This window comes from Neovison vison, chromosome 7 (genome assembly GCF_020171115.1).
Source record: "Neovison vison isolate M4711 chromosome 7, ASM_NN_V1, whole genome shotgun sequence".
Taxonomy (NCBI): Eukaryota; Metazoa; Chordata; class Mammalia; order Carnivora; family Mustelidae; genus Neogale; species Neogale vison.
In genome coordinates this window covers 149,231,421-149,245,179 of record NC_058097.1, presented here as the reverse complement: position 1 = coordinate 149,245,179, position 13,759 = coordinate 149,231,421, and the positions used below count along the sequence as shown (strand labels likewise).

Sequence of the window (13,759 nt, the reverse complement as noted above, 5' to 3'; positions counted from 1 at the left end):
TATCTCTATGGATTTCTGAACCTTTCATATAGATAAAATCCTATTGTATATGACTGGCTTTTCTCAGTTAGCATAGTACATTCAAGATGTGTCTGTGCTATAGCATGTATCGGTACCTCATTCCTTTTCTCACTGAGCATCTAACATTTGTAATGCTTCCTTTACAGAAGAGAAAACGGTGTCAGGGAGGGACAAGGACTAACCCCATCACATTGCTAGTATATGGTGTTGCCTAACCCCCAGTCCTTTAATTATAATATTTATAATTATAAATTAGTAATTAAAATTCTGGGTCTCTCTCACACATGACACTGAAGGGAGCCAAAGGGAGTGGGCAGAGGTGTGTGGAGCATGGCAGGGAGGGCTCCTAGGAGCTGCTACTACTGTAGGCTCCATCAGTAGGCACTGTGGGGAAAGGTGGGGCACATCTGAACCTGGCGGGCAGGTGACACAGGAAAGAGGGGATGGGGACAGGAGAAGAGAGGGGAATTCCGGGGTGAGAAGGGAGTTAACTGGGTAGGGCAGAGGAGTAGGCAGAACCCATTTCTGGACTTGGGCACAGAGCCATGGCCACAGAGCAAGTGGTCACAAGTCTAGACATTCAAGTGCAAAGCCAGGGCTGTGTCTGTCCTCTCCCTTGGAGCAGGCCCTGCCCTAACATCAGTAGCACAGGCAGTTCCCTTCATAAGGGAAGGAGCTGCTAGGACCACTGAGGCTGGGCTCAGGAGTTCCGGCTCCAGCTGGAAATGCTGGCCTGAAGGTGGTGGGTAGATTGCAGTGGGTACATGGGAAGGGATAAACAGTGGGCGCTCAAACTAGGAGGCCGTGGGCCCTGGAGTCCCCAGAGGGAGGACTCAGCTTACATTGGCCTGGGAGGCTTCTTGAGGGCAGGGCCAGGTGTGTCTGCTGTGGCTCCCTGTCCCCAGAATCCAAAAGACACTGGAAATTCAAAGGTTGGTGGCAAGGGCTGGGAGTAGCCAGCATCTGGTGAGCAGAAACATCCATTTTCAGGTCTCTGCAGAGGCAGTGCCTGGAAGGAAGCAAGGGAGATGATGGCTCATTGTCAAGTATGTACCTCATGCCCTTAAGCCAGGCTGCATGGCTCGCAAGGCATTTCACCTCTGAGCTGTCACCGGGAAAGAGATCCAATTTTCAGGGAGAGGATACTGGTAAATAACACACTCTTTTAAAGATTTTATCTATTTATTTGACAGACAGAGATCACAAGTAGGCAGAGAGGCAGGCAGAGAGAGAGGAGGAAGCAGACTCCCTGATGAGCAGAGAGCCCGATGCGGGGCTCGATCCCAGGACCGTCCTGGGATCATGACCTGAGCCGAAGGCAGAGGCTTTAACCCACTGAGCCACCCAGGCGCCCCGAGCACACTCTTTTTAAGTGGGGGTGATGGTTTACAGACCCTTAGGGTGCCCTTTTATTTTGGGGGGTTGCTCTGAGCCTGGGTAGGAAAAACCGCCTGGGTAGCCACAGCCTGTGTCCTGCTGTGGCCTTATCCCAACTTGACCCAATCAGGTTATTTACAGAAGCTGGAGCAGGATTTGGAAGGAATATTCTTCACCTGAGGTTTAACCCCTCAGGCCTGGGCCCCCGACTGCCCCTCTATAGGTTCTATGTGGCCTTAAGGCAGGTGGAGCCCTTGCCTTGAAAGCTCCTACTGTCTACCTGAGATGGGGGGGGAGGGGTGAGCCGGCAGGCTGAAGACTGGGGGGCCAAGATGAACAAAAAGGGAACAGCCTGGTGGGAGGGCACTTCACTGATGGGGGGGCACTCTGTTCCTCCTCGGGGTTTGTGCATCACCCTACACCCTCAGGCGCGTCCTGCCTGTCTCAGAGCTGTTGGGGTGCTTGCCTGTCTGCCCGCTAGCTCGGGAGCTCCGGGGGTGGGGTGGTGGGAGGAGCTGACATTTCCTCAGCTTCCACCAAGTGCCAAGTGCAGGCGAAGCACTTTCACAAATGTCATCTCGATTAGTCTTTACAACAACCCCCTGAAGCGTTATTATCTCTGCTTTGCAGACGAGGCAACAGTGGCTCAGATGGAAGGACAGTCAAGCTGGAGGGAACCTATGAGGGAAGTGGCAGTGTCAAGACATGTCTTTTCCCTGTCCCTAGCAGCATGTGGCTCTGAGTGCTCTCCTGGTTTTTTCTCTGGGCTCATCCTCCGACTTTTCTGGGAAGCCCCCCCTGGTTGCTCCAGCCCACATGGTTTTTCTCTATCAATTTCCCCAATTCAGACAACTCACTGGCTACTCCCTGTGTGCAGAAGCCTTGTGACACCTCTGGAAATGTTGTATGTGGTGATTCCTTTCCTAGCTACATAAATAGAGGCAAATAACTTGACTTTGGTGAGTTTCAGTAACTATAAAATGGGTATCATGATGTGTAGGTTATAGAGTTGTTATGAGGACTAAGCAAAATGGCCTGTGCTTGGGGAGGAAAGCGGGACCCTCCATGTTAGTTCTCCTCCAACCTTCTCTCCCAGCCATTCTGCACATCTTTGTGCTTTTCTTATCTTCCCCACAGGCCCTGTCTATAGTAGCTGCTCAAATGTTTGGAGTTTGACAGTCTTAACACAGGATTCTGAGCAGACCTGTTCCAGGAGACTCCTCCACTTTGTTGCCGGATTGGAGGCACAAGCAAAGGAATAACGGAGTGTCTGCCCAATCTGATCTCTCACCGTGAAGTCTTGTGGTGACCTTGGCCCCTGGTTCAAGGTGAGCTTAAGGGAATGTATGGTTTTCAAGCTTTCCTTTGGCTGTTAGAGCACAAATGGATTCCTAACACCCCCGTCCAGCGGCCAACCCAGGAAACACCTGTGTACAGAATACAAATACCAATATGATTTTATTCAAACACAGGCAGGAACAAGGACCTTCAGAGCTGGGTAAAAACAATAAGTTAAAAGCATGGTTAGAATTTCAGATAATCAAAAAAAGTCCGAAGGAGGTGATTTCCCCCCTCCTTTTCTATTGATTAATTCAACACAGCATAAAAATAATTTATATCTATAAAACACCCTTATTTCTAAGCAAATCAGTGGAGGTGGCCCAAGGACTTCCTCAGCTATGCACAACACAATCTCCACCCCCACCTCTACCCCACCCAAACTTTAAGTCAAATATGGCCCATGAATTCAGGCAGAAGGTGGGCTCATGTCAGCAGTAGGCTATCAAGGACACTGGAAGGAGTTTCTCAGCGGGGAGATGCCTGCTTGGGTCCCTTGGTCAAAAGATGGGTTGTTCCACTTGGGTACTGGAGTCCATTTTGTTTAGAAGAAAGAAGCTGAAATCCTAGCAGGTGGACTTTGGACTGATTTGGGACATTCCTCCAGGCTGCACTGGATGGGGTCCCAAGGCACCCATGGACTAGGCTGGTGGTAGTTTCAGGGTTCTCATGGCCTTGAAGGAAGCAGACCTTGTGTCTCATGTGAGCCGGACAAGGCCAAAGGAAGGTGGGAGGCAGATCCTTCCCTTTGTCTTTCAGTCTGTATTAGTCTTTCTGGGAGTACTGGGAAGAAAATATCCGTGCTATCCTGCGAGTTTCTTCCTCAGGCAAGTTGGGAGGCAGCGAGTTGGGTCTGGGACGACAAGGCTTTCTGGATAAGACTCTGCTGGAGGCCTCACTCTTGTCCTGAAAGAAGAAGAAGTCAGCTAGGTGAGGATATGGCACCTCCAAGAAATGACTTTGGTTCCTCTCATATCTTGGTTCTTTGGCTAATACTGACATAGAGCTGACTGGTTTACAAAGCACTTTATGTACCTGACCTTGTTTAACCCTCATCTCAACCCCACGGGTGGGCACGTTGTTCCTACGTCATAGACAGGAAACTAGAGTTCAGGTTTAAATAAACTCAAGGTCCCACAGCTTGGCGTGGCAGAGCCGGGATGTGAACCCTAGCTGAGACTATGTGTGCCTGTGGAGGAGGAGCAGTCCCCTCTGGGACAGGATTAAAGCCTCATCCCTTCTCCTGCTGCATGAATATGGGTAAGTTATTCGTCTTCTGAGTTGTAACTGTTCTACATGTCACTGTGGGAATATATCCAATTGCCAGGGAGGAGATGTTGGTGAATACTACACTCTCAGTATGGCCCCTGGGAGTTCTGACAGCCGGCAGGTGACATGAACCACATCCCAACACTGTCCTCCTACCAAAACTTTCCCTGCCTCAGGCTGACAGGGTATCACCAGTTCCCCTTTAAGGTCCTAGTGTACATTTGGGTTATGTGATGGTGGTCTTCTGGACTCCTATATGACTCACTCTTTTGCTCATTCAACTGCTCCCCACTCCACTTTATTTTCTGTACCAGGTTCCTGCCCTGAAGGAGCTCAAAGCTATACAAAAAAGCCAACCCAGGCAGCCAGTTGACAGGAAGAGGCAGTGTTAAAAGGAGATGGGGGTCGCTACCACAGGTCAACCTGGCTGACCTCAACAGCATGCAGCCTGCCCTATGGATGGGTAGCTCTTCTCTGTCTCCAAATCCATGTGCTGAGGTCTTCACAAGTTGATGGAGGCATAGGCAGCTCAGTGCACCACTCCCCAGGCACCAAAAATCAGTTTGGTGGAGACCCCAGAGATCTAAAACTACCTCCATGCCACCTGTGATTCTGCAAATGGGAAACTGAGGCCCAGCGAGAGTTGCTTCTGGGATCAGTAACATTTAGTAATTCCCTTCCTTCACTTAACCTTTTTAATGCCTACTGTGAGGAGACAGAAATGAACAGAACCCAGTTTTCTTTTTTATTTTAAATATTGTATTTATTTATTTGAGAGAGAGCATGAGTGGGGGTGGGCAGAGGAGAGGGAGAAGCAGACTCCCTGCTGAGAAGGGAGCCCAATGTGTGGGCTCGATCCCAGGACCCTGAGATCATGACCCGAGTCAAAGACAGATACTTAACTGAGCCACCCAGGTGCCCTCAGAACCCTGTTCTTGACTTCCATGGCACCGAGAGGACAGAATGATCCACTAAAAAAATTAGAATAGCAGTCAGAATGTGATAAGGGGAGTGGAAAGCCAGGCAGCCTTGAGGACTACCTGCCAATCTGGAATTCTCAATGCTGAAGGAGTCCACAGAACCTGAGCAAACTCTCAGCACTGAAAGCCCACAGTTAGGGTTGCCTGAGAACCAACCCACAGCTCTATGTCTTCTAGGGAGGCCTAGGCTAAAAGGAAAAAAGGAAAACTACTCTTTGCTCATGACTGGAGTTCTTCCTTCCAAAATATGAGAGGTGCTGTTTAATGCCTCAGGCCAGGGTAGACCAGTTGCCCAGTCCCTGGCTGTTGCCCTCCTCCTCTACACTGGATGGGTGCTTCTGCAAGACATGGACTGAGTCTGATGCTTATGACTCCAACTGCACCAGGTCCAAGACAGGAGGTTGTTAACTGCTAGACCAGTAATGGGTGGGACCAAGCCCTGGTGACCAGAGGCTGAAATTGGGTTGGGAGGAGGCTGCCTCTTACAAAAAACATCTTATTCATTCATTCTAGAACCAGTGGTTGTTGGTCTACCATATGCCAGGCCTTTGGTTAGGTCAAATCCTCTCAGGTGCTTGGAAGCACATTAAGTCCTCATATACCCCTCTATACTCCCAAGATCTAAGAATGTTGTCTTGTGAGCTATTTAGGATTTAGAGGTAATGATGAATCCCCTTCTAGTGCCCTGGCTCCACTGCAGACAGATCTTCTGGGTCACCAGCTGTACCTTAACTTTCCATTTCTTTCTCTGCGACAGTGAAAGGGGACAGAGATGTTTGTTTTTAAAAGCTAAATGGGAAAACAGGCCTAAGAGCATAGTCCCCTATTTCAAATCCTAAACCAAGCTTCTGTGTCCTCATCTGCCAGACGAGAAGCACTGTTTTCAGTTCTGGTAGGTCTTATTTTCCATCCTTGGAAGGGTCAGTTGGGTACTTCAGTTTATGAAATGACCATTAAAGAGCTTTGTTAGTGACTCATCAAGCCTTTTAGGAGCCTAAGATCAATCCAACCCGATCAATTTTTTAAAAATAAATTTATTAAGCTTCTTTTTTTTCCTTTTTTTGAGAGAGAGAGCATGCATATGTATGCTCATATGCATGATTGGGGGGGAGGGGCAGTGGGAGAGGGAGAAGCAGGGTCCCCTGCTGAGCGGGGAGCCCAATGTAGGGCTCCATTCTAGGACCCTGGGATTATGACCTGAGCTGAAAGCAGATGCTTAACCGACTGAGTTATTCAAGTGCCCCTCAACCTGATCAATTTCTAAGGACAATAAGTAGCCATGGTTTCTGTCCTCATAGGGCCAGAGGCTAGCTCAGGCTAGAGGGGAGAAGACAGATGCCAACCCACCCAACAATCACAGAGATGAAGCTTAGAACTCGGAAGCATGGAGAAGGGAGCAATTCATGACAGCCAGGATGGCCAGGGGAGGCTTCACACAGAGGTGAGATCCTAGCTGGGCAGAGTGGCAGCCGAACTGGAGGTGGAATGAGGTCATTTCACTGGGGGGAACGGCATGAGCACAGGCCCACACCTGACTGGCTGGGCCAACATCTGCCCTGGAGCTGAATCAAGTGTGGCTGGTTCAACCGACTTCCCAGCATTCACATCCCCACTGGCAACCCAGGAGGCTTTATCTGTATGGCCTAGGCCCAGGGACAGGGCTTGGCTCTGTCTACTAGGCAGGGCAGGGGTGTGGAAGGACAGAGAACACACACTCAGCAGCGTTTGGCTTTTCTTGACCTCAGTAGGGTCTAAAAAACATCTTGACTGGGAGTAAAGGTTCTTCCTTCTTTAGTTATTACTCCAAAACACACAACTGTGGAGGGGCTGGGCAGAGGTGAAATTGCTCAGAACACGGACACCCCTCCATGTTCTGACTGCTCCTTTGAAATCCTCACATGCTCCTGCTGGAGCCCTGGGGGCCCAAGCCCTGAGCAGGTCCCCTCGCTCAGTACAGATACGTGCCTTGCTCAACTTCCACCCACTTGGCTGGCTGCCTTCCCCTAGGCTGGGATGAGGACTTGTTGGGGCTAGAGAGTAGCAGATTCAGTAGCCACAGCTAGGAGCAGGGCAGAAATGGGGACAAGATACACAGACCAGGGTCCTAGCCCTGAGAGACAAATCCTAAATTTGAGCCCCCAGCCCAACTGCAGCATGGCTGGGCTTCATGAGCAGATGATGGGAGAGGAGGTGCTCTGTCACTCAGGAATGGCTTCCAGCTGGTAGATCCATCTTTGGCCAGGTCCCTGTGACATATTATCTTCTCCAAAACCTCCCTCAGGAAGGCCCAGCCCTCTTCTTTTTCTTTTCCTTTTTTTTTTTTTTTTAAAGATTTTATTTATTTATTTGACAGACAGAGATCACAAGTAGGCAGAGAGGCAGGCAGAGAGAGAGGAGGAAGCAGGCTCCCTGCTGAGCACAGAGCCCGATGCAGGGCTCGATCTCAGGACCCTGGGATCATGACCTAAGCCAAAGGCAGAGGCTTTAACCCACTGAGCCACCCAGGTGCCCTGAGGCCCAGCCCTCTTCTTTGGGTTGAAATGTGGTCTGGTCCAAGCCACTATATTCTGGGTTCTCTCTACTCTAGTCCCCCAGTGGATCCTCTTCAACAGATCACCTGCTGCCAGGAAGGTGGTGGGTGCAGGTCTCCCCACTTACCCCTGCTTCAGGTTGTTCCTGAGACTCTCAGAAGGGAGGTAGTGGGGTAGAGTGGAAGGAAAATGGTCTGTGGCCAAACTCAACTATCCACTTGCTTGATGCCAAGACACACTCTTTCTCTGGGTCTCAGTATCTTTGTTACCAAAGGGAATTAAGAACTTCTGTTTGGCCTTCTAATCCAGGTCTACTATGAAGGTGAAATGAAATTCATATGTGACCAAGGGTCTGGTCAGCTACATCTTGTAAAACACCTGCTACAGAGAGGACTTGCTGTTCTCAGACCTCACGCCAGGCAGAGTAGAAGTAAGGTACTGTACCTCTCCAAGGCATGCCTTGGGGCCTGGCCAAGCTCTCCCCGCTCCACTGCCCTCTGCCCAGTGAACCTCTGGACCTGGCATCAGGGCTGAAGTTTTGTTCTTTTCCAGAGCGATCCCCTTAGTTAACATAAACACAGACTTAGTTGCTGGAAACAAAACTTTTGCAAGAGCTAAAAACTGAAAGTAAACAGCTCCCTGATTCTGACTGGCTAGGAAGGCTTGCCAACGGATTGCTGCCCCAGAGACAGCTCAGTACAGCTGTCTGCCTTCCTCAACTTTCACCCCCTTGGCTAGCTGCCTTCACCTGGCACCGGTGGCTCCCAGAGTCCTCTCCCACGGCTGGAATTAGGACTTCCTTGGGCTAAAGAGAGTTTGCAGATTCAGCAGCTACAGCTAAGAGCAGGGGGAAGGTGGGGACAAAACACAGACCAGGGGCCTAGCCCTGAGAGGCCAATCCTAAACCTGATCACTCAGCTCAAGTGCAGTGTGGCTGGGCTCCCTACTCTGAACTCACCCTCTGCTCCTGCAGTCGAGCCCTGGTCACGTGGTTCTTACCACCTACTGCTCCCTCCATTCCTCACCACACCCACTTCCTTCCCTATCCTTGCTCTGAGGAGCCTTCCCTGACAAGAGGCCCATTCTATAGGGACTAGAGCCACTCCCTCCCCCTGGGCCTCAGTTTCCCCATCTACAGAATGAAGAGGCCTGACTAAATCAAGACCCTTTGACCCTCTGAATTCATACCCTGCTAGGGAGAGGGGTTGAAAGTCCGGACTCCTGAGAGGGAAAGGTTAAAGTGTCACTCCTGGAAGAGATCCTCCCTCCTCCCAGACTCTGGCTTCAGAGCAGCTCAGGCAACTTGAGCCCTGTGCCTGCCTAAAGGTCCTGTGGGCCCTTTCCCTTGAGGTGCCTGCCAAGTTGCATTCTGGGTCAGGGTGGGCACCAGCCAATTCTGGCTATTACCCCTGACTTCTGTACACCCTTGGCAAGGGAGTTCATCTCCCAAAAGCTCTGTGTGGACTTTATCAAAAATCCTTGGACCTTTAGGATTCTTTTTGGCACTCTGCAGAGAGCTGGGGACTTGGTGGCTCAAAGAAGTGAGGCAGTACATTAAGAGGGACATCTCAGCCAACAGGCTTAGACCACAGGCTGAAGAGAGAGGATTCTGGGCTCAGGAAGTTCCCTTGGGCCCCTGCTGACCTGATCTGACGGTTTTATGGAAGCTGGGTTTCTCTACCAGGACTGTGCATCTCTTAGATGCCTCTAGGCCTGAGGAAGGGAAACCAAGAGACAGAAAAATTCTTTGAACCCCTGTGAGAAGAGAGGCAAACTTAAAGCCTTAAGACTCATATACAGGCAGACCAGAGACTTTTGAGGCTAGGGATCTGTTACCCTCAGATAGGGGTGGTGTATCACCCTGGGCCTCTAACTCAGGATCTGAATGGAGCAAAGAGTCTACCGCTATAGCTTGAAAACTGCTTCCATACTTCAGGGCTGTTCTGTGGGGCTTAACTTCCCAGCTCCCAGTTCCTGGTGCTAAGCTTTTTTTTTTTTTTTTTAAAGATTTTATTTATTTATCAGAGAGAGAGAGGGAGAGAGCGAGCACAGGCAGACAGAGTGGCAGGCAGAGGCAGAGGGAGAAGCAGGCTCCCCGCCGAGCAAGGAGCCCGATGTGGGACTCGATCCCAGGACACTGGGATCATGACCTGAGCTGAAGGCAGCTGCTTAACCAACTGAGCCACCCAGGCGTCCCTGGTGCTAAGCTTTTGATCACGCCCCCATCCCTTAGCGTTTCATAGTACCAGTTCCCCCCAAAATGGAACAAAAATAAGAGGGGAGACATCTCAATAGTAATGATGATAAAAATAATAATAGCTAACACTCATACAGCTCTCTCTCTCTCTCTCAAAAAGATTTATTTACTCCTTGGGAACAACAGCACCTGGCCCCATGCCTGTGGTTCGTCTGGGAACTTGTTCCTGCTGTGTGGAGAGCCTGGCCTTGGCAGGAGGGCACAGAATAAGACCAGGCCCATATCACAGTAAAGAAGTGCCGTGCAGGCAGGCAGGAAGGACAAAACTCAGATGACAGGTTACTTTTGCTCTTTGCTTCTGATTTCTATTCCAACCTGACTGTTCTGGTTAAGTTCAAATCCTCCCTACTTTTGACCTCCTTTCTAGCGTACACTGCTTGGACCTCTGAGTCGCCAAATTCTGCTGATTCCCTGAGAGGTATCTTTTCTCCAGAATCACAGCTTATAAAGCCTTTCCTTCATCTCTGAATTCTACTCAAGCCACTGTTGTGGCTCTGTCTTCTTTTCCCTAAATTCATTCTTTTTTGTCTTGTTTTCCGTAAGTGTTATTGTAGGCTAATATCACTTGGGAAAGCTAGTGAGTGGTTTGGAGGCCAGTACCCCTAGGAACCGAGCTCCCTGCAGACACAGTCTAAAGTACCAGGTCCAGCCCTTTAAGCATGACAGGTACTTGATAGGAGCTGGATATAAAATATAAAGCTGGCTCCCCTGGGGAACTGTGAGCTCCTGGGGGAAGGGGCCTTCTATCCTCTCTGAACCTAGCTCAGGACTATGACTTTAATTTGCCAGAAGATGTATGTGTCAAGTTTGAGGCCGAAATTACCTTCCTATGCTCTGGCCTATGTGTCCTCAGGCCCAGTTCTGGCTCTCCTAGTCATTAATGAGAAGTTACTGGAGGGTTCCAAGTAGAGAAGTCACAGGATTTACTCAACATCTCAAAAGGTTAAAGGATGCTGTATGGGGAATGGGTTGCCAGGGGCAAGGGCAAAAGCAGAATGGCAAGCGAGATTTCTGCAATAATCTAGGCAAGAGGTGACGGTGGTTTAGACTGTGGTGGTAATGGCTGGTGTGGTGATAAATTAGATCTGGATGTATTTTAAAGACAGAGCTGCCAGAATTTCTTGGTGGATTGGAAATAGAGGTGTCAGGGGGGATTCTAAGGGTTTTGGTCTAAACCACAGAACTAGAAGGATAGGGTGTCTGTTAACAGATGGGGAAGACTGAGGAAGAGCTTTATGGAATAAAATCTGGAGTGAGTGTTAATTTGAAGTATCTGTTAAATACCTAAGTGGAGCTGTTGGGTAGGCAGGGGGCCACATGAACCTAGAGTTGACAAAAGTCTGAGTGAAGATAACAGTTAGCTGTGGTCAGCACGTAGAAAGGATTTTAAAGCTCTGAGGTCAGATGGGATCATCTGGAAAACAAATGTAAATGGAGCAGTCTAGACTCTGCCCAGGGTTACTCCTTTGTTAACAAGTAGGGGAAAGAAGGAGGAACCAGCAAACCAACAAAGGCGGCTGAGCGGGAAACGCCAAGAGGGAGGTGCAGAACTTATTTGAACTGATGCCTTAGAAACAAGTGAAAAAAGTATTTAAAGGAGAGAGAGATCGACTATGTCACACACTGCTGAGAGGGCAAATAAATGGGGCACTCAGATTTGATAGGTGGCTTAGGAATATGGGTTTTTATTTTTTAAGATTTATTTATTTGACAGAGATGACAAGTAGGCAGAAAGGCCTACTTGTCAGTAAGGGCAGGTGGGTGGGGAAGCAGGCTCACCTCTGAGCAGAGTCAGACATGGGGCTTGATCCCAGGACCCTGAGATCATGACCTGAGCTGAAGGCAGGGGCTCAACCTACTGAGCCACCCAGGCGCCCCAGGAATATGGGTTTTTAAATTATAAAAAGGTTTTTTGCTTTTTGACAACCCTGAAGAGTCCTCCTCCCTTCCAGCTGTGGGAAAGCGTGGACTGAGTGAGACTCGTTAGAAGTCATGAGGGAGATGATGAAGACAGATAACAGGATGGTGGGAAGTGAGTACACATAGAAGATATTTAGTGGGCTGAATTAACAGACCCTGATAACAGAAGAGCTCTGGGGTGTGGGGGGTAAAGGAGCAAGAGGCGGGAAAGAGCTTCTGGCAGAAGGGCTGTGCAAAGGGAGGTGCCAAGCTCAAGTTTTGGACATAGTGCACTGTTTGTGACACATCAGGGAAAAGATCGCTAGGATGTGGCTGGATGCAAGTGTGTCTGCAGCACGGGAGAGGAGTCTAGACGAAGATAAGGATTTGACAGGTCGTCAAAATGTAAAGAACTTAAATACTTGAAGTGGTTGAGATTTCCCCAAAGCAACAGCTGCAAGAGCAGAGGACAGAAACCTGGGGGAAAACAACATGTGAGATGCTGCTGTCTCATCTTCTCTTTCCTCCCTATTAGGGAAGTTGATAAAACTAATTTACCCACAAGCAGCAAAGCAAACAGAATCAGACGTAACTTTCAATAAAACCAGGAAGCTGTCCCAGCGAAGAGGTCCTTTATCATGGGAGGTAAGAGAAAGCAGAGGCAGCAGAACTTGACTGATGCACAAGTACTAGAACACCGCTGCTGGCTGGCATGGAGCAGTCCTGCTCAACGGCCACCCACCTCCTCCTCTCCTTCTGAAAGCGGCGACAGCCGGAAAGGAGGCAATCATGAGAAGCAGAGCTAAGGGTCGGCCTCTGTTCCCTATCTCTGTGGCACTTGGTATTCTACAACCTCCCTGTGAGGCGCGATAACCCCATCTGACAAGTGAGGAACAGACTCAGCAAGATCAGACTTGACTAATGTCACAACTAATGTCACACAGAGACCTGTACCCATTACACCACTGGGGAAGGGGTGGAAAAAACCCTCTTTCACAAAAGCTGGACGTGTTTCTGAGCCAGAAACCTAGAGCCAGGTTTCTGGGCTCTAGGGCGTCATTTCAACATGAAGTGAAGGATCAGGCCTTCCCTTAGAGCTGGTGAGGCCAGAACAGTTGAACCAGTGCTTGCAGAGTCTCTCCTCCTGCAGGGACGGGTTGCTTGCCTGGCCCTGAAGCAGGTTAGCTACAGCGCAGCAGTCCTAGGACACTGGTTGAGAAGAGCCCAACAGCCTCTCAAAATGCTCCCCCTTCAACCTTCAGGGCCAAGGCTAGCCTTAGGAGGAGGCAGAACAGATGACATTCTCAAACGAGGGTATAGGACAGGGTTGCTGCCCTTCTGTCCCTAACTCTCACTTTTACTGTTGACAAGGCCCGAGACATTACAAAAAATAGAAGACAAGAAGAGACAAGAAGAGAAAATAGATGGGCAACCGGGTGGCTCAGTTGGTTAAGCATCTGCCTTTGGCTGGGATTATGATCCCAGTGTCCTGGGATTGAGCCCCATGTTGGGCTCCTTGCTTGGCAGGGAGCCTGCTTCTCCTGCCTCTCCTGCCTCTGCCTGCTGCTCCCCCTGCTTGCGTGCTCTCTCTCTCAGTCAAATAAATAAAATCTTAAAAAAAAAAAGTAAAGAAAATAGAAGCTTCCATCAAATGGGAAACACTGCCACCAAGTTTCTAATCCTACTTGCTTTAGCACCCATATTCTTGATCTTCTCCATCTTCCTTCATGCTTCAAGGTGTTTTCTTTTTCCTCTCAAAAGGCTACCTCCACCTGTGCTCTGCATCCCATGCCCTCTCTGACTCAAGGACCATCCGTTTTCTTCTTCTCCTGCATCTTCCCATTCTTTTATGGGACCACTGCATTCACATAAAGAAAGCTGTAGCCATTCCCATATTAAATAAAACCAAACCCCAAAACCTTCCCTTTACCTCACATGCTACTCTAGCCACTACCCTATTTCCCTGCTTCACAGTCACAGCCAGATTTATGGAAGGAGTTGGTATCTCCATTTTGGCACCATTCAATCACTCTTAAAATGTTAATTACATACAGTTTTGTGATTTCATTGTGTTAAACACCAAAGAA

The 13,759-nt window shown here is 49.3% G+C and overlaps 1 protein-coding gene across 6 annotated transcripts in view; it reads right to left on the bottom strand.

Moving 5' to 3' along the window:
• Positions 1-2,830: 2,830 nt before the first annotated feature.
• C2CD3 (C2 domain containing 3 centriole elongation regulator) overlaps positions 2,831-13,759 on the bottom strand; it is a 146,306-nt gene continuing 135,377 nt past the window's right edge. For all 6 annotated transcript variants that reach the window (XM_044258556.1, XM_044258558.1, XM_044258557.1 and 3 more), the window contains one exon: positions 2,831-3,642. In XM_044258556.1, the coding sequence (XP_044114491.1) occupies positions 3,502-3,642 (141 nt within the window). In that variant the 3' untranslated portion in view covers positions 2,831-3,501. The remainder of the gene's footprint in view (positions 3,643-13,759) is intronic.